This window comes from Papaver somniferum, unplaced genomic scaffold (genome assembly GCF_003573695.1).
Source record: "Papaver somniferum cultivar HN1 unplaced genomic scaffold, ASM357369v1 unplaced-scaffold_137, whole genome shotgun sequence".
Classification (NCBI taxonomy): Eukaryota; Viridiplantae; Streptophyta; class Magnoliopsida; order Ranunculales; family Papaveraceae; genus Papaver; species Papaver somniferum.
This window is the reverse complement of record NW_020622934.1, coordinates 19,172,633-19,197,138: the sequence shown is the minus strand read 5'-3', so window position 1 is coordinate 19,197,138 and position 24,506 is coordinate 19,172,633. Positions and strand designations below refer to the sequence as shown.

At 36.9% G+C, this 24,506-nt stretch overlaps 1 protein-coding gene, 1 long non-coding RNA gene and 1 pseudogene across 4 annotated transcripts; 2 read left to right on the top strand and 1 right to left on the bottom strand.

The window, feature by feature from the left end:
- Window positions 1-3,308: 3,308 nt before the first annotated feature.
- On the top strand, window positions 3,309-6,033 carry LOC113334512. 3 transcript variants are annotated; one of them, XR_003352855.1, is made up of 4 exons: window positions 3,309-3,849; window positions 4,591-4,808; window positions 5,086-5,477; window positions 5,603-6,033. It is a non-coding gene; the product is annotated as an uncharacterized LOC113334512 (long non-coding RNA). The 3 variants fall into 3 exon arrangements; XR_003352854.1 differs by lacking the exon at window positions 5,086-5,477; XR_003352853.1 differs by having other exon boundaries at window positions 5,086-6,033.
- Window positions 6,034-7,497: 1,464 nt separating this feature from the next.
- LOC113334647 (two-component response regulator ARR2-like) lies at window positions 7,498-8,827 on the bottom strand. The gene is made up of 4 exons (XM_026580854.1): window positions 8,644-8,827; window positions 8,375-8,533; window positions 7,711-8,279; window positions 7,498-7,616 (listed from the first exon to the last, which is right to left on the bottom strand). Exons 1-3 carry the CDS (start codon window positions 8,825-8,827, stop codon window positions 7,870-7,872), a joined length of 753 nt encoding a protein of 250 aa, XP_026436639.1. The 3' UTR covers window positions 7,498-7,616; window positions 7,711-7,869.
- Window positions 8,828-9,405: 578 nt separating this feature from the next.
- Window positions 9,406-23,476, top strand: LOC113334646 (annotated as a pseudogene).
- Window positions 23,477-24,506: the final 1,030 nt, after the last annotated feature.

Below are 24,506 nucleotides of genomic sequence, written 5' to 3'. Positions count from 1 at the left end.
TGTTAACATCAGCCTCGTCAGTATCCATGTTTTTAGGAGGAATGTAATTGTGAGTTTTAACTAATGACCTAGGTTTGTATCTGGAAAACTGTTTACTTCTCTTCAATAGAAGATCCCTAAAATGTCTTGTGATCAAAGATAATGACGTTTCAAGATCTTCATCTGATGAATCAGTCTTAGAAAGATCACCCTCAGAGATACAAACATTTTTACTTTTATCAAGTAAATTAGTGTTCTTTTGTGCTTTGAAGGTAACATCCTTTTCGTTTTTGGATGTATGCTCATGATCAAAGATCTTTAGCTTTCCAACCATCGTATTTTGGGAGAGAGCATCAAGGTTATTTCCTTCAACGATGGCATGCTTCTTAGAATCGTATATAGATGGCAGCGATCTGAGAATTTTCATCACAATGTCCTTTTTAGGAATAGTCTTACCCAATGCAAAAGATGCATCAACAATTTCAGACACTTTTTGATTAAACTCATCAAATGACTCTTCATCTGCCATACAAAGGTTTTCCCAATCGGAATTTAGGTTTTGAAGCCTAGCTTCCTTTTCACTGGAATTCCCTTCGAATACGGTTTCTAAGATATCCCAAGCATCTTTAGACCGAGTGCACGTAGTCACATAGTGCTGAAGATCTAGGATAATGGCATGTGTGATGGCATTCAAACCGTCAGAGTTTTTCTTTGCAGCAAGTATCTCAGCAGCGTCATATGCACCAATATCCATAGGAACGGTCGCATTCCCTACTTCCACAACAGGAACATCATAGCCATTAACTACATAAACCCATGATTGAAAATCACGCGCTTGAAGAAAGGCACGCATAGCAATTTTGCACCAAAATTAATTTGATCCATCGAAGACGGGTGGTACGTTTATAGAGATAGCACTCCTGTCCATATCAGAGCGCTACAAACACAGACCTATGAGGTCTTTAATGTGTTTGCCTAATTACCATTTGAAAATGCGGCGGGTCTAACAACCACACCCAACAATTCTTTTGGCAATCTGAGAGGACTTACTCCAATACACTTTCTAGAGAATCAACTAGAAAGTCAGACTCAATCTAGAGTAAAGTATATCAAAGAGATTTAATATCTCTAACTGTTAATTCAATTCGCACTCAGCAAATAGAAATCTGCGAGCCCGATTGAATATAAGAGGAGTTACTTGAACGGTACCAAAGACCAATATTCAAGTGTCAATCAATGTAAATCAACAACCAAAGGTTGGATATTCTAATTGATTGATCTTAACGCACAACGTGTGATATTTCAATTATATAACAAAATATAATGCGGAAAATAAATAAAACAGACACCATAATTTTGTTAACGAGGAAACCGCAAATGCAGAAAAACCCAAGGACATAGTCCAGGTTGAACACCACATTGTATTAAGCCGCTACACACACTAGCCTACTACCAATTAACTTCGGAATGGACTGTAGTTGAACCCTAATCAATCTCATACTTATTCAAGGTACATTTGTGCTCCTTACGTCTCTGGTCCCAGCAGGATACTACGTACTTGATTCCCTTAGTTTATCTCACCCACAACCAAGAGTTGCTACGACCCAAAGTCGAAGACTTGATAAACAAATCTGTCTCACACAGAAAAGTATATAGGATTGAATAAATCTATCTCCCACAGAAATACCCAAGAGTTTTTGTTCCAATCTATTGATAAATCAAGGTGAACATGAACCAATTGACAAACCGGACTTATATTCCCGAAGAACATCCTAGTATTATCAATCATCTCACAAACGATGAGATGAAGATGTTTGTGATTACTTTTTATCTTGCCTATCGGAGAAATTAATCCCAAGTCAATTATTTCAATTGTACTCAATACGATAGAATCGGGAAAGATTAGAACACACAATTACAAGAGAAATAGTTGGTTCTGGCTTTACAATCCCAATGAAGTCTTTGAAGTCGTTAATCTACAGGGTCTCGATAGAAACCTAAGGTTAAAGGAGAATCAACTCTAGTTATGCAACTAGTAACACAGAGAAAGTGTGGGGATTAGATTTCCCAGTTGCTATAGTTCTCATTTATATAGTTTTCAAATCAGGGTTTGCAATCCAAGTTACCTTGGTAACAAAGCATTCAATATTCACCGTTAGATGAAAAACCTGATTCAACCAAGCTAATATATTTCAACCGTTAGATCGAACTTAGCTTGTTACACACAAAATAAATGTACCCTCATTTAGGTTTATGTAACCGTACCTAAACGTGTACACCATGTTGGTTCACAAATAGTTAACCGAGGTTAGCCATATGATTACTCTCATATCAACCTTATTCATCTCAACCATAACTAGTGCAAATGAATCAAATGAAACTAGTTAAAGAGCCATTCAATTTTTATATTCTCATAGAAATATACAAGAACATAATTGAAGAAAAATCAATTTGATTCACTCGAATCAATACATAAACATTATAGTCACGGTTTGCAAAGATTGCATTCCTTATATTTATAAATGTTTAGGTTCATGTACAACCGATTTTATAAAGAAACCACTTAAGTATGCATACAGGTATGCGTACTTAACCATATTTGAGTTTGTTTTAGTTTTCAAACTCAGCAGAAATTCACGGACGTGAACTTTCTGCCAGTATGCGTACGGGTACGCATACTTTAGTAACTGGTTTGAGTTGGTTTTGATTTCCAAACTCAGCAGAAATTCACGGACGTGAACTTCTGCCAGTATGTTTACGGTTACACATACTTAGCCAGTCTCCATCAAGCATTTAGTACACACACAAGTATGTATACATTTGGTTCCCGGTTTTGGACTTATACACAAATGTGCGAACACATTATATGCTTATATCCAAAGACGGTTACATGATTCTAAGATCTTTATTTCAATCATTGAAACATTCTTAGAGGATGATAATAGCCGTTTTCACACACTATTAGCATCAAACCAATTTTCAAGATATTGAAATAATCATTATCGAAACATTCTAAGTCTACACCAAATGATTGTATCACACAAACCATGTAAGATGTTACTCGGCAATTTTCTCATGATATAAGATGAACTTGGTCGAAGCAAAAGCTTGCCAACACATATTTTGAAAAATATGTAAACGATATAATTTTAGCTCGACATAAACCAAAAGAGGGTGGTGCCCAGAAACAGTTTTTTGTTTATCGTGTTGCCAATTTCGATGGGCTAAATCTAATGTCAGCCATATGGCTTGGTCTAGACCCACTTAGCTCCTGCTTTCTTTAATTTAAGGAGCATAAGGCTGGTTCTAAGCACACAGTAGTACACACTCTATGATTCAGAATATCACACCGACCGACCTCTCTCTTATTTCCCCCAAACTTAAAACCCTAAAACTACCTGGATCAGTCCAGTAATGTTGAATGGTGATAATGAGAGGTTTGGCCATAAAAATGTCAAACTCTAGTTGCTGAAGTTAAATAGGTCCATTTTTTGGGTGGGAATCTGGTAATGGAGGAAGGAACCCTCACATGCAGTGGAGCCACAATCACATTACGATTTCTTCTTGTAATACAAAATTAAAATTGTTCTTGATTTCTTTCTTTGGCTGGCTCTTTTTTTGCCTTAAATTTAGGGTTTATTCGGTAAGATTTAGGGCTTGCTTGTCTCTGGCTGCTTTGATTATTTTGTTGTTTACCACTGCTGTTGCGAGAGGAAGAGGTTCAAGGGGTCGTGGTGATGCAGCGACACCAACTGGTGTTAGAGGAAGGGGTTCAACAGATGGTGGTGCTACAGGAAGAGGTTCAACGGGTGGTGGACCTGGTGGTGCTGCTAGAACTATATTCCATATATGTAGCTTTAACAGCTATGGGTAATTCTATATGCCTAGATTCTTTTGCAAATGATTGTAATTCATAATCAATTTTATGGGTAATTCTATACGAGGGATGTTTTTTTTGTTAGGCAAATGATCTATGTATCATAAAAGGATGAAGCTTTTGGATAATGGGTGCTTATGGCTTTTAGTATATTTTTCATGTCTTAAAAAACTTTTCTGTTCACTCTTTAAATTGTTATGAATTACAACTGAATTATAAATACAGGGTGATTTTTTGGAAGTAGTCTGGTTGGGATGTTATGCTATACCTTACTAGGACTATGTATAGGAGACTGGGAGTTTGTTCTGTTATTGGTCTTGCTTACCTTTAACTTTGCCTAAATATAAATGTTATAAGTTATGTCTTCTGCTTTCGTGTTTTGTTCTTGGAAATGAGATTGGTTCAAGAGATTGACCAGTCTGATTTAGACTTGAAATTTAGTTAATTTGCTTGTCGTGTCAATCATAAGATCAGTTGGCATGGATACAGAGCATGAACTGTATTAATTGTTGTGTATATCATGAAGAAGGTGATATCGACTTTTTGTTTGTTGCGTCATTGTGTGTATATATAATGAAAAAATTGATATCACCTTTTTTTTTTTTTTTGTAATATGAACTGTATGGTTGGATGATCTATATCATCGAGGTGAATTAACTATTGATTGCATACCAAATAGTTCGTGTGAATTTGTTCTCTTCTTTGTACTTATTAATCATATGAAAATTGTGCAGGCACTAATTGGGTGCATAAACATTCCCAGCCGGAAGTCTCGTCTCAAACTATGCAGAGCATTAGGGTCACATAAGGCTCTAGAGTGGGATTCCCAATTAGGATGCCTAGCAGTTTTCCTGGAAGGCAGCCCAAGGCTTCGATGTACAATGATACCGAGACAAAAGGAATTTTTTTGCGAGAGTAAGGCAGAACCTTATCCATTTCGTTTCTTAATCAGGTGAGCTCTTTTGTTACCCAACTTGATGTTCTTTCGGTTATTAATATGTTAATTAGAATTTTTGGTAATTTATACTTATTTATTTAGGTTCTTTGGATCAAGTCCCATAAAGTAAACTAAGATTTAGTTGTATGGTTGGAATGTGAATAGGTGGAACTATACTGATCTTGAGTATTTTGATTTGGCCTATATCTCTTCTTGTAGTTTTATCTCTAGCCATGGCCATTACGTCTATACAGTATAGATGCACATGCACTAACATAAAACTATTTTACAGATAGAAATCAGTGTTTACGATGCTAGTTGAGTTCACCAATGATCAAACTCCGAGCTAAGTATCTTAGGCTGTTCTCGCTCCTAAAATCATGTACGTTAGCCGGTTCACAGGCTCAAACTGGATGTATTGCTTATTTAGTGTAGAAGTTCCTTTCTAATTTCGAGTCTGGCTTTTGTGTTGATTAGAGTCTTGTCTTTTCGCTAATATGCTGAATTTTCTTCAGTGTCTAACAGGCTGTTTTCTGAACAGTTGGTTCCTCTTCTTCTTTTTTGAGTTTTGAGGGATTCCCAATTTATACATATGGTTTCCATCCTTTGTTCCAGTTGAAATTATCGTAAAGAATCACTTTTGGTATTTTCAGTGGATGTGCTTTGATGAGAATTACCGGTTAGGTAGGTGACTAATGACAATGAGCGAGGCGGATTCCAACATAAAAAGAAAAGATTAGCATATATAGTTTATGTCTATTTGATCAGAGAAACACAACCCAGGTTTAACTTTCTATAACTGTTTGCAGGTACAAATTTGGGGAGGAAAGCAGTTATGTCAGATAGATTTCGAAGGAAGCTCAAGAATTGTGATAGCAGCATTAATCACTGGATAAAAGCTAAGCATTACAAGAGAACTCACTACACGTACCGAAATTAGTGACTCCACTTCTAAATATGCTGTAGTTAATTCATTACAAGAGAATTCAATTCTGGGCTACAGTTATCCATCTTGGGCGTCTACAGTTTGCTTGTGAACATTTCTTGGACATTTAGAAGCAAAAACACAGGTCGGTTTCATAGTTATACATTACGTTTCTGTGTTTCTTTGGTATCTTTCCGAAAGAACGTTTTGTAAATGAATACTAGTACTTAGTTGTGAACCGACTGTTGTAGTATCCATGTTATAAAATGTCAATAATAGGGATCTCATGGGCTATAAAACCATTCAGTTAGTTAATTTTTTGTCTATTTTGATAGAATTTTTCTTTGTTATTAATAGTTTTGACCAGCCTTTTTTGCAATATACAAATAAACGTAATTGAATAATTCTCATATTTCGTTTTGAACAGTTTCAGTAGGAACTTGCTCCTGATTCTGCAACATGTAAATTACAGAACCAAGTTTGTATGCCAACTGTCTTATATTTTTACTTTTTAGCCAAGCTGCAGTCTTCTCATTTAATTTGCCATTTCAGAGAATAATTACGGCAAGCTAAGAATTTACTGCAATAAAATTTAAGCAAAAGATATTGCTGGCTACATCAGCAAACATGACCCATAAAACCACTCTCAAACTATACAATTGTAAAAAGGGCAGGATGAATAATACAATTATCTTTTCTTTTCTGTATCTTTGTACAGGTCAGACGTATTAACAAACTACCCTAACTAATGAAAAAAGAATGCAATCTAGATAGACCCCCTAACTAATAAAGAAAGAGCAAAAAAAAAAAAAGCTCGGCTGGTAGGCATACCAAGAACTACCCCAACTCTTTCAAACTGATAACGATCACAAAGATGCGGCTAGCCAAAAATCCACGATAGCCTCCTTATAAAAACGCAGCTGGTGCATAACAAGAACTACCCCAACTCTTTCAGACTGATAACGATCACCAAGATGCTGACTAGCTAAAAGAAATCCAATGATACCTCCTTACAAAATCACCACTGGCCAGCAGCATCTAAAAAAGTTCCACACTTCCAATATTGCAGTAAGTTAGAAACAATGTTAGTCTTCAGACTTAGTTTCATCATCTTCAAACTTCATTTCATCATCTTCAAACTTAGTTTCTGTTTGGGGTTCCATCCCTTCCATCTGTGGTGGCTTTAACAACTGCGCTCCTGCTAAAGTCTCAAAGTGGTGATTATTTTGGCTCAGAATAAGGTTATATGAGTGTCCGTGGTTATTTTTTTGGCTATCAAGAAGACGATACCGGTCAGTGACTGGAGGGGGGTATATACTGTTCGACGTATCTAAATCTGAACCGGCATAAGGTGGTTGCTGCCTCCATTTCATGCAGTTCTCATCAATGGAGCCCTGAAAACTTTGCTCATGATGAATCATATTGTTCGTCGGAAAGTTAGGTAAATTTAGAGTACTGTCTATACTATGATAACTTGGGAGAAATTCAGCCGTCATGTAGTTCGTCTTTAGATCACCTCCAGAATAAGGTTGGTTACGCCTATTGAAGGTTTCTATGGCATTATAATCTTGGCCATTCAGAAACAGTTGCTGCTCCATCAGTCCCGGCAGATTGTTCATATAATGATCTCTCATCTGGGACTGATGAGGTATATAACCAGCTTTTGTCACAAACTCAGAATAATCTGGTCCGAACCTGCCATTGCTTAGTAAAGAAGGGTCAATTGTGCGCGTTGGTCTCCCTAGTTGACCATCCTGCATACCGTGATTTTGAAATTTATTTGAGTACTGGATACCGCCATGCAATAAAGGTGCCAAGTGTGATTCTGGTTGATTCATAGGCGTATTCAGATTACATGCAGGATAGCCTTGTGATTTTCTATAACTCTGGCGGTATTTCTGTGATAGGAATAATATGTAAGGTAAAAGATAAAGGCAAGCATATCCGGTGAACTAACCTTAAAAGGAAAATCAAACATAACCAAGGACATACCTGAAGGTGGCTAGCAACATGTTCTCTTTTAAGCCCGGGAACATTCATTAGCTGGAGAATTTTCTTTGGAACAGCCTCTAAATTATCAAGTAACACAAAAATATTCAGCCTTTATGAATATTGCAAACAAAACTAGACGAAAATGAAACAAAAGACTCCCTAAGGCACATTGCAAAAATACGAAAGGTAAAGGGTAAGAATTGTACTTTCAATTCCAAGCTTTTCTATGACTGCGTCAAATTTCCGATTGAGTTCGTCAGTCCAGACAATTCTTGTTTTCTTTGCCATAGACATACCACTGGTATCCACATCCTTGTCGATTGCCTCCCCATTTTTCCTCTTCCTCAAGGATTTGCTGTTTCCTAAAGCTACACCGAAATCTGATGTTTCTGGTGATTTGTGGTGGCATTCACATTCACACGAGTGTTCTACTCTCATCTTTCGGATGATCACATGCTTAAATATAAGTTCTATGTCCTTTCTTTCAATCGGCTTAATTAAGCAATCACATGCTCCTTCAGTGAGACACTTGATGACAATATTATTGTCGTCCTCGCTTGACATCATCACTGCATATTATATTCTAGTTAAAGACAAAGCTATGAAGATAAACCGAAACATATGATATTACGGTTTAATTTATGTATAATGGACTGATACTTACTGACCACAGGTATATCCATTTCTGCTAACATGTGTTTAAGCAGCTCCAAACCATCCATATTGGCCATATGTACACTACTCAAAACGATATCAAATTTGTTTCTGGCAGCTTGTAGAGTAGACAATACGTTCTCAGCTTGAAGCTTACTATATGTGGTAACTGAAATACCATACAGATAAAACCAGTTATTATGTGTCCAACTCACATAATCAAAACCAGTTATGTAATTATCAAGAACGAAACATAGAACAATTACTAAGGTTGATTACCTTGATAGAGAAGTTCTTTAAGCAACTTTTCAATATGTTGAAGAAACTCAGGATCATCATCAGTAACCAAAACCCGAACACCTTCCGGAAACTTCTCTGGTAGCCCTTCATTGGTAGGGTTTTCTTTCTTCACCACTTCATGTTGTTGTGTTTCTTGTGAACTTTCTTCTAAACCTCTACTCATTATTCTTCAATATATATATATATATATATATATATATATATATATATATCTAAAAACAATTTAAAAAAATATCAAAAAAAAGAAAACGATGGTTATTACAATTCAGGACTAAAAATAATCAGGATTTGTTTACTCTTTAATATGGATCTAAGTCTCCTCGGATTCCATGTAACACTAGGAGAAGAAAACAATATGAAAACTAGCAGTTCCTTTACGAAGGAATCTCTGAGAAAATGGTACTCTTAAGTTTTTTACCTCTGAAAATACCAAATTTACTGCTTTATAGTTGCCCTTTTTACCGCGCAAGTAAAAAAATTTTCTCCTTTTAGTCAATTAGGATATACAAGAATCCCTTAAAAAAGGGAATTTTGTTTCTGGTAAACCGACTTATGATAGGTTTCCTAGAACAAGAAAATACCCGCACAAAAAAGGGTAGGGTGCTAATTATAGTGCTTGCTTGGGGCGCAAGTATAGAAGATTTCCTACTATATATATAACTGGATTTCTCTTTACTATAGAGAGGCCGGTTTGTGCACTGTAATAACTGAAGAATAATAGAGGTTTAAGAGAGGTTGTCAATGGAGATGAAGAGAACAACAATTGGAGGAAAAGGGTCATCTCTTACTTCATCATCCGTTTACTTCATTGCAAATGGAGTCAGTTAGGTAAAAATCGATGCATCGATACTTGAAAAATTAATATCTTCATCAGAATCACTACCTCTTTCAGAAAAACCACTGCTCAATATCTCAAACCCTGTTAGAAACTTAACAGCAATAGAAGCACGTGCATGTCTTGTTGTTCTTGTAAACAAACTTATCATCACCAAAATTGGAATTCGTTCTGTTCTTCCCATTCTCATTACTGATGCCCTAAATGGAGAAGGGGGCCGTTTAATGGCAACTGCAAGATGAAACTTAGCTTATATAAAGACAACTCTCTTTATTGATGTTTAGAAAATCTCTCAAAACTAAACACAAGCTCTAATCTTGCTCATATGATCAACCACAACTTTGGTGATCATATATATATAGAACTATGAATTCCTTTTCCTAGTCCTATTACCTTATTACATGTCTTTCCTTTTCTTAGAACTAGATGACTTCTAATTCCCTTAGGATTACATCAATTTCCTAATCTTGTCCTAACCAGCTTGTTAGTGACTTTTATGTTGAAGTTTAACCAAAATTCTCCCCGTTAAGCTTCAACCTTACCCGTGAAATATCTTGTACTCCAATCAGTTGTCTCATTTCTTCAAACTTGATCCGAGCTAATGCATTTGTCAATATATCTGCTTTCTGCTCAGTTCCAGGTATGTGTTCTACGTTAATGATCTCCTTCTCGATGCATTCTCGTATGAAATGATACCTTTTTTGAATGTGTTTCGTCTTCCCATGAAACACTGGATTTTTAGTGAGTGCAATTGCAGACTTATTATCAATCTTGATAAGAACTTTTTCAGGTTCTCTTCCTTCGATTCCACCCAACAGTTCTTGAATCCATATTGATTGTTTAGCTGCTTCTGTTGCATCCATAAACTCAGCTTCACAGGATGAGAGAGCTACTGTGTCTTGCTTCTGTGAGCACCATGTGATAGGTGCATCTCCTAGGTAGAAGATATGACATGTCGTACTCCTTCCATCGTCTTGGTCAATATTATGACTGTTGTCACTATACCCAACAATTCCTTTTGATCCTCCTCGACCATACTTCAATCCGCAGCTGATTGTTCCTCTTAGATATCTCAATATCTGCTTTATTACATCACCATGAGACTTGCGTGGACTCTGCATATAACGGCTTGCTACTCCCACTGAGAAAGCCAAGTCTGGTCTTGTGTGTAACAAGTATCTAAGGCATCCAACATTTCTTCTATAACTCGTTGGACCAATCTCAGCTTCTTCTTGTACCTTTGAAACTTTAAGTCCAAACTCCATTGGTATCTTAATTGGATTACAAGTTTCAAGTCCTGCTTCTTTCAGAATTCTCCTTGCATAAGCTTCTTGTTTAATCTGAATCTCATCTGGATTATCAACTAGAAACCAAGTCTTGTTTCTGTTGATTGAAATAATTTCTTCTCTACATGCTTGTGTCCATTTAGTCGAGACCTTTGCTTCCTGAAAATTCCTTGGTTCATCATTAACAGAAAGTAGCATAATATCACATTCTTCTGCAGCTTGAAGAACATAATCCTCCAGATACTGTGGCTTTTGTATTTGTCTTGTTGATTTTCGCAGTGGAATGGGTTGAGTTATTTTATCGATCTCCTCTTCTTCTTCTTCTTCTTCTTCTACTTCTTCGTTATTCTCAGTGTTTTCATTATTCTCTTCTTCTTCTTGATTAACATCATTGTTTCCATTGGTATTGATGATTATGGGTCCTTCGCCTTCATCAATTACTTGACCCCATCTCATGTGAAACATTCCTGGATCCGTACTTGGTCCATCATTAGTTTCTTTCCAGTTCCAGTTTGCTTTTTCATCGAATACCACATCTCGACTCACTATCACTCTTTTCGTTGTTGGATTGAATAATCTGTAAGCTTTGGATCCAGGCTCAATTCCTAGATTCACAAGAGTCTGAGATCGATCATCCAGTTTCTTAAGAGTTGCAGAATCAACTTTTGTGTATGCTTTGCAACCAAACACTCTTAAATGATCTATGTTTGGTTTTCTCTTTCACAAACTTTCATATGGAGTCATGTCTTTCAGAGCTTTCGTAGGTATCCTGTTTATTAGGTATGTGGAGTGTCGTACAGCTTCTCCCCATAGATAATTAGGTACCTGCATAGCCTTTAAAGAACCAAAGCTTATGTATCCTAACCTTGCGTGCCACTTCCATGTCTGATCTTCCAGTATCATATTCATACACAATGGCCTTCCAATCATGAGAATTATCTTGTAGAGTCTATTCTGTGAGCGTGAGACTCTAACTAAAAGTCTTCCACGTGGGTCATGAACTGTTAGATAATCTTGTCGCATTCTAAAATCACATCCAACTTCTGTAGCTTGTCCTAAACTTAGAATGTTGCTTTGTAAGTTTGGGATGAAGTAGATGTTTGTGACAAGCTTCTGTTCTCCGGTCTTGCTCTGAAATAGAATTGATCATTTCCCTTCAATTTCTAAAGAAGATCCATCACCAAACTTCACTTGTCCTTTGATTTTCTCATTGAGTTCAGAAAAGTAGTGTCTCTTACCAGTCATGTGATTGCTGGCTCCATTATCTAAATACCAGATTCCTTCTTCTCCATCCTTTGATTCGTAGTTCTTTCGTATTAGTTTCCCTTCGTTTAAGAATACAACTTCGTGCATGAAAAGAGTTGTATCTTCTTCCCTTGTTTCATTCTTGTTTGTTTCTTCCATCTTTTGTATTCTTTCAGGGCATACAGAGGAGAAGTGTCCTGGTTTATCACATCTGTAACAAATAATGTTTGATCTATCCTTCTTTTCTTTCCCTTGGTTTTGATCATTCTGACTTGTTGTTCTATCTTGTGAGTTAAACCTTCCTCCCCTTCCTCGGCCTCTGTTTCCTCTTCCACCTCTTCCACGACCTCTTCCTCTTGTCGCAGAGTTTTGTTGGTAAGAGTTTGTGTACAAGAGTTTTCCTTGAGTTTCTCCATTGTTTTCTTCATCAAGGATTCTTTCTTCATATTCTTTCAATCTTCCAATTATATCTTCATAGCTAGCCTTCTTTAAATATAAGACTTGTTCGAGAGAAGCTATGATATGAATATACTTGGATCTTGGTAAACTATTGAGAAACTTCTTTACCAGTTTATCTTCATCAATGGATTGTCCACGTGACGCAGCTTTTGAGGCTATCTCTGATAGATTTACTGCAAAGCTATCAATAGTATCAGTGTCTTTCATCTTCACTCTTTCAAATTCAGACATTAAGGTTTGCAGACGGGCTTCTTTAACTCGATCAGCTCCGAGATTACGTGCCTTTATTGCATCCCAAATTTTCTTTGAAGTTTCTTGTTCACCAACTTGTAGAACAAGACATTCTGGTATTGCTTGAAAGAGTAATCCAATGGCAACATTGTTTTTGTCTGGGTCCAATGTACCAGGATCAATTGTTTCCCAAACTTTGTAGATTTTCATCAGTACCTTCATTCTCATGGCCCATACTGTGTAGTTTGTGGCGTTGAGGATTGGAACTTGTATTGATGGTGGCGTGAACTGTTTTGCACCCACAATGGTGGTTTCGTTTTCCATGGCTCAGAAAACAAGCTCTGATACCAATTAATGGCAACTGCAAGATGAAACTTAGCTTATATAAAGACAACTCTCTTTATTGATGTTTATAAAATCTCTCAAAACTAAACACAAGCTCTAATCTTGATCATATGATCAACCACAACTTTGGTGATCATATATATATAGAACTATCACGATGGGAAAAATATACATATACAACTGGAGATTTACAACACTTCACTATACATCGTATAAAGTCCTATGTTTTACAACTGGTTTCAAAGAAAGAGTTGTCGTATATCATCACTACCAACCCTTAGGAACAAGGGGTTGCGTTAAGAAAACAAACGACAACTCCTTTAGCAAAACTGTTGTGACGACATTTAGGTATAACAACTTTGTTTCATAAGTATAGTGACTTAGACTATCACAATTCTCACAAGTGTTGTTGAAGAACACAAAAATATGATAATGAAAAATACGTTAGAGGGGAGATTCGAACATGAACCTAATGCATGGATGTATAACTCATCAACCATCCTTACAGTTCACAAGTTTAGGTTTTTTCTTTTTTTAATAGATACCTATAACAACACTTATAAGTGTTGTTGAAGTTAAAATATAGAATGTGGGAAAAAATTAGGTTTGGGGGATTCGACCCTGAGCCTCGTATATGGAAGTCTACACCACTAACCATACCTACACTATCACAAGTTCTGTAAAGTTGGTGGTTCTTTAATATACTATTATGACAACCCTTCATAAGCGTTGTAAAACAAAATATAATGCTCAAAGGCGACTGAGCCGCAAAGAGCGCGAAGCATTCTCTGTAACCATATATTTTCTTCTCTGTAAATAATCACATACATTCTATAAGACCACCCACTTTAAGCAAAACATGCAACTGGGGAATTATGGCAAAAGTATACCATCAAATTATAAGTTAGAAGGGAGGGAGCATATATATACGAATATAAGCAGATGTAGAGAAAATATGCACAAGTTGAGACCCAGGAAGAATTTAAGTGGGCAAATATAGCAACCATAACAACTGAAATGTCTCATTTTCTCTCCTCCTTCATCCGGCCTTGAGACCGACAATGAAATGATATATCATTTACATTGGCGGAGTTAAAAATGGTGTTATAAAAGTAACTGAGCTAGCATTTTATAACTAAGCACACAAATGGAGCTGTTAACTGTCTTTTTGCAAGAAAAATACTAGTATTAGTAAAGAAAATACAACCAGAGTATGCAAGCTGCATTCTTACAACCTGCAAACCTGTACATATGAGAACAGTGGTCTGCACTCTGCACGTTTCTGAAAAACATTACCATCTCCAAACCGATATTCACACACAAATGATGATAACAAAAGCAGCCCCGAATTACCAACAATAGAACATAGAGTTTGATAAGTGATAAATACACAAGCCAATACGCGCAGTCACATAGCACACACTGCAATACTGATATCAGCGAAAAAACACCCCATGTGCGGCAGTAGCATGGATACATCAAATATCGATAGAAGTGGCGAGTGATAGCAGCTACTGCTCCATACTCATTCTCAATAGAAGCATACTTCACAAAGAAATATCTTGCAATATTAATTAAAAACTCATACAGAACTACACACTCAGCTGTAGCAAGAAACTTGAGAATAGCAGTTGAAGTAGATTACTGAGAAGGCAAATAACACCAAATATTGCTAAAGTAAGAATACAATACCGTAAAAACAATAAACTACTGATCTAACTTGTGAACTTTTTTTTCTTCTTCTTTTTGTTCTTCTTCTTTGTCGGAACCACTATGGTATATTCCCCATCTTCTCTTAAGTAACTCTCGCTCTCGTCATCCATTTGGAAACCAAGAGTTGAAGTATCCACTGGTTGGAAATTTGTGTCATGCTTTTCATTGTATTCCTCTAATTCATGGAAACCCCTAGGCGGTGGTTTCACCATCACATACCAGTTAGATGTATTTGACTCTCAAGAATAGAAAACTTGTCGCGCTTGCTTTGCTAAAATGAATGGATCGTTACAGTATTGGTTCTTATGCTGCTTTAAATTGACTAATGTAAAGCCATCTTCTACCTTCACACCAAAATTGGTGTGAGCCCAATCACATTTGAATATTGGAATTTGAAACATATGATTGTAGTCCAACAATAGAATTTCTTCTAAAACACCGTAGAACCCACTAGCTTCTGACAATCCTGCAACTAAGGTTGTTGATTCAATTGAAACTCCACTGTTTTGTGTGACTCTCTTAACATCCTTCGTAATAAACCTAGTGTCATTGATAAGCAAGCCTTTATATGATATGCAGTTTTCTAACGGCCCATATGACAACCATTCTACCGTGTGTGATATTGGCATGCCTTGTTCAATTTGCATCTTAACCGACAAATGTATAATATCAGGACATAAGAATATAACTAAATTTGTTATCTAAGCATAAGAAGTTAGATTTATATGATGGTGTGCCTAACATGGATTGTTCTATGTGATAGAATGAAACAAAATCACACGCATTTGTGTTTTTTGTAGTAGTTTTCCGCAGCAGCAAAATGTCCAAGTGTTTAAACTATACTAAGATGCATAATCTGACTAAGAGTGGACTAAACATACCTTTTGTTGAAACCAATCTGAAAATGTGTCAGACTGTATGGAATTGAGTTGGTCTTCACTAGTAATTGCCCTCCCAGCAGGAGATTTTAACTCGTCCATATGCATAAGACAAAAATTAAAATTAGAAAATGAAGTATTAATTGACAACCATTTTTAATAAACGTGAACATCATACTTACATCATATATGGGTCAATTTCGGGTGTGTTAAAAAGCACATATCTGTGAGCTATCTTTAACTTCTCACTATCCATACGCACTTGGACACCTTTAGAAAGAGGACGTGCTGCCGGTGTGGAACCATTTTGAGTGTTTTCGTTACGCCTTTGCTTTACTCCTGTTTCAGCTGCTTGGGCCTTACGAATATCAAAATACCTAACACACTCCATTCCAAGATAACACTCGGCTATACAAGCTTCAGGTTGTGCATAATTCTTTACATATTCTTTGAATGTCTTCATATACCTAGGAAAGTCGAGTATGCAACAGTTACTAGTTAATTAAATATTAGTATCTCTAAGATACAAAGGGCATAACTTTCTACACGAAACCAAAAAACAGAAGTAATATAAATTAAATTGGCATACCTTTCAAATGGATACATCCAACGATATTGTACAGGTCCACATAATCGCACTTCTCGAGCTAGGTGAATTGTCAAGTGCATCATGACATCAAAAAGTGACGGAGGGAAGTACCTCTCCAACATACACAAAGTCTCAGCAACTTCTACTTCAAGTTCTATTAATCTATGGAGATCAACTGCCCTTTGGCATATTTCGTGAAAATAAGAACATAACCTGAAAATTGCCTCCCTTGGCCCTACAGGTAAAAGTCCTTGCAAAGCAACGGGTAATATTTGTTGCATAAGAACATGGTAATCATGAGCCTTAAGAACACCTAAGCAACCATCTTTTGAGAAATGCTTTCTAAGATCAGAACTAAAACCATATGGAACCTTTAAATTTCTCATCCTATTATAATATAGCCTTTTCCTTGTCATTTAAACAGTATGGTGCTGGTGGAAGGATCGTTTTTCCATTTATCTCTACTGGATGTAATTCTGGTCTTATTCCCATACTCTTCAGATCATTGCGGGACTTTAGACCGTCTTTTGTTTTGGACTTTATATTCAATATGGTACCAATAATACTCTCGCAAACATTTTTTTCTGTATGCATAACATCAATATTGTGCCGTAGTAATAAATCCTAGGAAGATGGAAAAACCTAACATTAGTAATTAATTCTATAAAGAAATAAAAGATCAGACATTTAATCTATGTGAAAGTTATAATGTCATGCTGTCGAATCTTAGGTAAGTAATTAATTCTATTATAATGTCATGCTGAAAAAAACAGAAACAAAATGCTCATTATACTGAAAATATACTATTATGTGTCAATTATGGTGCAATCAAACTGATGCTGCCGATGCTTTATCACATTGGGAAAAGTACTCAGATGCATTATACTTCCCAAACACTATATCAAAAGAACGAGTGTGCCATTTAGATTGCATTTGTTGATAATGTGAAGTTTAGAGGCTAACATGGTGCAAAGCAGAAGAACCCATAGCCAAATATCAACAAGTAAGTTTGAAGTTATGGAACTAACCTTCCAGTAAGGCAAGTCGAAGAATATTGACCGTTTGTTAAACACCCGAAGTTCAGTTTCATCATCATTTGCACCAGAAATAGCCGCATCAGCAACAACATCCCTTTTCCGCTTCCCGCATTTAGAATTACCCACATTTGCACTTGCTGCCGCACTACTCTTGCCCTTATTCTTCTTCTTTTGCTCTTTCTTTTTCCTTATCTCCTCCTCGTTCTTCTCCTCTTTCCCAAAATCATTTGTAATACTATTTTGACATTCAAGTGCCGCAACACCAGACATAACAGGTGGCTTTTCCTTCCTCTCAATCTCTCCATTAAACCAGTCTTTTTTCTGCCGAAGAGGATGATTATGACGAAGAAATCTCCTATGATTCAAGTAGACAGTTTTACGACTAAATGCCAACCAGTTTGAAAGTGTATTTTCACCGCAAAGAGGACAGGCTGCCTTCCCTTTATACGTATATCCAGATAAATTACCATATGCAGGGAAATCGTTTATTGTCCACATTAATAACGCCTTCAAGTTAAAATCTGTTTTAGTAAACGAATCATATACCTGCACCCCTTTCTCCCACAACTCAAAAAGATCATCAATCAAGGGCTGCAAGTATAGATCAATGCCATTACCCGGTTGTTTTTTTTCCTGGAATCAGCATGCTCAGAATTATGTTGTCACCTTGCATACACAACTGAGGGGGAAAATTATCAACCACGAGCATCACTGGCCAACAACTGTGGGCTGCGGAAAGATCACCAAATGGTTTAAATCCATCAGCAGCAAGCCCAAGATGCAAACTACGGGGATCTGAAGCAAACTCGGGATACTTTTTGTCTATGTGCTTCCAAGCCAAAGAATCTGTTGGATGACGCATCTTCCCATCCTTACTCTTATTCGTCGCGTGCCATATCAACTGCTCAGCCAGTGCTGCTGATTGAAACAATCTTCTCAATCTCGGCACAATGGGGAAGTACCTAAGCACCTTCACCGGTATCTTCTTTTGCGGCTTGTCTATCATTTCATCATCGTCCATGTTAGATGTGTCTGCCTTCCACCTAGAATAATGACATTTAGGACACTCGTATGCATCTTTCAAATCTTTTCTAAACAAACAACAATCATTAATACAAGCATGTATTTTCTGGTAAGTCAATTGATAAGATTTCAGCAGATTTTTCACTTCATATGTTGAGCAAGGAAGACAATGATCTGGCGGCAACAAGGAACCGATTGTCTTGAGAAGTTCGTCAAAATATTTCCTAGATAAACCATTTACTGTCTTGTGCCTATACAATTCAACATTGATGGATAACTTTGTGTGTGTTTTACAATTAGGATATAACGGTGTGTCCGCCTCTTCCACATGGTTTTCCAAACCCTCATCTTGCACAGGTTCATGTCCCTGATCGATATGTGCATCAGCTTCAACAGCAGCATCTATATGATATGATCCCCTTGTTGCTCCCTCTTGGTGTACATCAGTAGAAGTGTGTATAGTCTCCTCGTGAAAAACCCACTCAGTGTATGTAGGATCCCAACCTCGTTTCAGCAAGTGAAGATGCACTTCTTTCGGAGGAAGTGGGAAAGTGAGATTCTTACAATCAACACAAGGACAACTGAATTCAGAAGGATTTCCAAGTCTCTGACAAACGGTATCTATGAAATTCTTCAAGGCCTCCTGATATGGAAGATCACCCCTACATGAAAGAACGACGAAATAATTAATCACGGAATAACACAATAAAAGAGGGAAAACCAATGTAAAGAATGTAATATTCTACAGTGAACAACAGATTAACCTTGGCCAATGAACCCAATCTTTATTCATAATTTTGAATGACTTGAATCTGCAAATCTGTTCAGTTCTTCAATCCAGTTAAAAAAAACCTTTCAATTTCCCTTCTCAACCAACACTGGAGCCTTCTTTGGTTGGAATGTTGAATTTATTAAAGATTAATGGCACCTAGCGCAATCAAAATATGATAACCAGCATAAGTAACCACAATGGATTAACAAATCATAAGATATTTACATATACAAAAAGGGGATTGAGAATACATATTCCAGAGTGAGGTACTGATATGCATATTTAGCTAGCATATAACAGCCACCTTGTTTAGTTTTTTATGTATATAGATATATTTCGAACTAGTATAACCATCCTCGTCTAAATTGAGTACATCAGACCACATGTGTAACCATTTGCTACTAAGAGTGCCTCTACAGCCTACACGGGAAAAGCTTTAGACAAACTGGCCAATCAAATTGAAATCAAGTCCTTCAAACAAACTATTCGCACTGTTTAGACAACATATGTCAATACTAGTTAATCCAGTTCAACTTCCCTTCAATGAACTACATATGTGAGTACTAATTCTAGACATTCAACACATTGGAGCAGGCAATTCTTATTCGGCAAGCGGTATGAGGGAAAAGTCACTAAACACAGTCGCATGAAATTTATATAACATCAATCAGACAAATCAGGAGAACATTTCCTCATATCATGCACAATTTGAAACGTTATATGCTTCGACGTGGGGAAAATTAAAATTAAAAACCAAAGTAAACAGCAAGAGTCTGCGCAAAAATGCCGCAGAATAGGTCACAGAACTGCGAACCTACAGTTTTCAGTTTTGATGAAGTCTTATATCTCAAGGGCCAAATCTCCTAAAAGACTTGTTATGTTTACTGTCATCAAATTCATGATGACAAGCAATCACATCACATCTACATTGGATCAGAACAAAATTGAACTCAGAACACACAAATGGAGCAATTGAAAACTCTCTAGAATCATGAAACCCTCTTTTCTTCATTACTGTCATGCAAATAAGAAAGGAGCAAACTACCCATATTGTTGATTTTAGTCAAATTTTAAACCAAACCCATATTGTTCTGTGTTGATTATCACAAAAAGAACATAATTTAATGCAAACTACCAAAATTTAATGCAACTACTCAAATTTAATGCAAAAAAGTCACTGAAAAAAACCTAATTCAAAAATCAAAAAAACAATATACCCTAAATTGAGCTTTGGTTACAAATCGATCTTCAACTTCGGGAAATTGGTGGAGGTGGTTAGTCGAGATATGGGTTACAGATCGATCTTCAACATTGTGTGGTGATGATGAAGTTGGTGAAGTAATCTACTGAGATCGATGAAGTTAAAAACGATGGTAATGAACGGAGCTGTTGGAGTCGTAGACGATGAAGTTGCCAGTGGTTTGAGTGATGGAGGTGCTGTTGTACCGAAGTGATTTGAGTGATGGTGGTTTGAGTAATGGTGGCTTGAGGTGAAGTTTCTCCGTCGAACACACTGGGGAGAAGGGGGGCCGTTTAATGGCAACTGCAAGATGAAACTTAGCTTATATAAAGACAACTCTCTTTATTGATGTTTAGAAAATCTCTCAAAACTAAACACAAGCTCTAATCTTGCTCATATGATCAACCACAACTTTGGTGATCATATATATATAGAACTATGAATTCCTTTTCCTAGTCTTATTACCTTATTACATGTCTTTCCTTTTCTTGGAACTAGATGACTTCTAATTCCCTTAGGATTACATCAATTTCCTAATCTTATCCTAACCAGCTTGTTAGTGACTTCTATGTTGAAGTTTAACCAACACCGTTTGCACTAGAATCTCTTGATTTTGGTTCTACATTAGGGTTTTTAGATTCTTTATGTAAAGTAAATGATAAAAGAATTGAAGATGTAGGGGTAACTGATGACGAAATAACTAGTATCTGCATTGATTAATTTTTGAATAGTGCTGCGGATGGTAAAAGAATTGAAGATTGCTGTTCGTCTTCTTTGAGTAGTGTTGCGGATGCTATCGCGGCGTTATCTTGTGAGGCGTCAAGCGCTGATGTATCTGCATTGATTAATTTTTTGGATTCTGGTGATGGGTTTTCGGATAAAGATATGGTTGCTGTTGCTAGTGATTTTAATGTTTTACTTACTGGATCGAAATTGGTTGGCAAAAATGGTTCCAAGGCTGTGTCTGAGATACCAGAGGTGCACGGGAGTTTAAGGGAGATTGTTAAGCAGGTACACTCAACAATGCGCGTGAAATTGAATAGTAGTGTGGGAATTGATAAGGATGGTAAATTGAGTAATGTGAGGGGTGGGAAACAATTGTGTTCAACAATGAAGTCTTTGTCGTCGGCGCTGATATATCTAGGCGAGAGCAGTTTGTGTCGGGCGGAACTAGTGGCAAGATATCAAGATGTTGATATACATTCCGAGCTGTTGGAGATGTCTAGTACTTTAAAAGATGTCAGGAATAATATTTATTCTGAAGAGAATTCTCTTGGATTGTTTCACGAGATAAATAGATTAGTGGCTACAGTTCGTAACATTCTTGCATGGGAAGGAGCGTTGGCGATACTTTCACTTAACACTATGGAGTTAAAAGAGAAAGCTCAAGAGGTCCACGTTGTGCCTTCAAGTGTTGAAACCAAAAAAGGGAACGCAGATGCAGAAAAAAAGAACCAAAAGCAAAAGAAGTTTGTTTCGGGAAAGGGAACTGCTGTTATTAAGCAGCTCCTTAAGAACCGATTGAATACTGATGGTAGGGATACAATTGAGAATTTGGAAATGTTGAATGAATGGGTACGAGATCTTTGTTTGTTTTTCGAGCCGAAAGATCCAGAACTTGACACATTCTTGAAGAAATTGAAAGAGATCGTTGCAGGTAATGAGTCTAGAAGACTTCCCAAGTTTCCCAAGGGGACTCGGGATTTTGGAGAAGAGAAATATGCCATTAGGGACAAAGCATTGAAAATCATTGAAGGGGTGTTTAAAAAGCATGGAGCGACGGGCCATAGAACTCCAGTTTTTGAATTGAGAGAAACTCTCATGGGAAAATATGGCGAGGACTCGAAGCTGGTTTATGACCTTGCTGACCAGGGTGGCGAGCGATGTTCTCTGAGATATGACCTGGCAGTTCCATTTGCTAGATATGTAGCCATGAATGGTATTACGTCAATCAAAAGGTACCAAATTGATCCGGTATATCGAAGGGAAAACACATCCAAGGGCCGCCATCGCGAATTTTACCAATGCGACTTTGATATTGCTGGTGATCAATATGAAACAATGGCACCTGACTTCGAGGTTATTAAAGTTTTGACCGAACTACTGGATGAGTTAAACATTGGCGAGTATGAGATAAAATTGAGTCACAGAAAGTTGCTGGATGGAATGTTGGAAATTTGTGGAGTTCCGCCAGAAAAGTTCAGAACAATCTGCTCCAGCATAGATAAACTGGATAAGAAACCCTTTGAGCAGATCAAAAATGAAATGGTGGAAGAGAAGGGCTTAACTGCTGAAGTTGCAGATAAAATTGGTACTCTCGTACAGAAACGTGGGCCTCCATTGGAGTTGCTGTCTGAGTTGAAACAGGACACCCAGTTCGGATCTAGTCTTGCGCTGAAGGATGCACTGAAGGATTTAGAGATTCTTTTCGAAGCATTAGAACAATCAGAATGCATACACAGAGTGGTTTTTGACTTGAGTCTTGCAAGAGGTCTTGACTATTATACCGGGGTTATATTTGAAGCTATTTATAAAGGCACTACACAGGTTGGTTCCATCGCAGCTGGAGGGCGTTATGACAATCTTGTAGGAATGTTTTGTAATAGGGAAGTCCCAGCAGTTGGTGTCAGCCGTGGCATCGTGCGAGTCTATGACATAATGGAAGGGCAGCAGCAGCTTGAGTAGGATGGTAACCAGTCGATTCGGGCTGCAGAAACAGAGGTTTTGGTTAGTATTTGTGAAGAGGGTACTCTGGGGCAAGCAGAATAAACCGTGGGGTGCTAACATAAAAGCAGAATTCATGGTCCACAAAAAACTAACGAAACATACCGATCGAGCTAAAAAGTCTAGGATCCCGTTGATGGTGATAGTTGGTGATCAAGAAAGAAGTGCCAACCAAGTTAAAATTAAAGACATGCAAGCCAACAAGGAGGATTCGGTTGACAGGAATAGTGTTGTCAAGGAAGTGCAGAGGCGGTTGAAGCCAACAAAGAGGATTTGGTCAACCTGTGCTCCGCAGTGGGCGATAATGATTATTGTTTTCTTGTGCGTTTTTTGTTTGTTATTTTAAAATTATTTTTATGGTTTTTAGATGCAGTTAATTTCTTTGTGTGCACGAATAATAATCAGGATAAGTGCACAAAATCAAGTTTCATGTAGATGCTTTCAATTGTGAACGATGATTTGTTAACTGAGTGGATTGTGACGAATAGCGGAAGCTTAATAATTGAAATAGAAGAAGTTTAATTCGAGATATTAGTATTCAAGCCTATTTTTGGCGGAGTCAAATAATATAATAGAATGTTGGGTTACTAATAAGGTAATTGTTTTATGGGACTAGTATTTTTACCCTCCGTTTTGAGGGGATGTATGGCATTTAGTGTTTGTTTGGTTTTTCTTAATCTCAGTTGGTTCTTTGTTCTTTTTTTTGATTGATCGATTCCAAAATCGATCTCCTTTTTCTATGTCGGTTGTATTTATTGGTTGAGGTATCCTTTAATACCTCTTTTTCAATGAATATTTTCCTATCGACCGACCAAAAAAAAATCGAAATTGAAAGAAAGAACCTAAAAATCAAGATTCTTCTTATATATCTGAATATATACCCAATCACTTGGAAATCACAAAAATATATAAAAAACATCTAGTTGAAGCCTTATTCTAGTAAGCACGGTATAAAGGAATCGAAAACTCAATCTTCATTGCAAGCACTATTAGGTTTGAAGGAATCTAGTCAATGCGGGTTGATGTCCGGTCCAGGTACCAAGCCCGAACGCGTTGGACAAATGTTAGACCAAAACCTAGTCCTGGGCAAAATCTGAGTACCAAAGTTCAATTATCCTTAGGGAAAAATACGGTTTAATCCAAAATCCCATCCAAATAAACTAGTAAGTCCTAACCCATTCAATTAGGTACAAATTAGTCCTTTATTATGGAAAGTACATAAACAACCTTCCTGGTTTATAATTTAGTCCAAATATTTGCAGTTTAATCCAAAGTGACTCACGATGATGTCAGCAGTTTTAAATAATATAAAAAAAAATAAATTTTATATTTCGAACCGTTTGTCCAAAATTCGCAAATTTTATATATCCGGAAAGCTCTTTCCGAGAGCTACAAAAAGAGTACCCTTATGACTATATAATTCTCATTTTTAAGAAAAACTTAGTTTGCATTGGTGTACAAACAT

What these genes read in the sequence shown, in the direction of transcription:
- LOC113334647 (XM_026580854.1), bottom strand. Translation starts at nt 8,827, where the DNA reads ATGAGTAGAGGTTTAGAAGAAAGTTCACAAGAAACACAACAACATGAA. An exon ending in TAAAGAACTTCTCTATCAAG is followed by an intron (nt 8,534 to 8,643) that starts GTAATCAACCTT and finishes ATGGTATTTCAG; the next exon opens with TTACCACATATAGTAAGCTT. An exon ending in AATGGATATACCTGTGGTCA is followed by an intron (nt 8,280 to 8,374) that starts GTAAGTATCAGT and finishes TATAATATGCAG; the next exon opens with TGATGATGTCAAGCGAGGAC.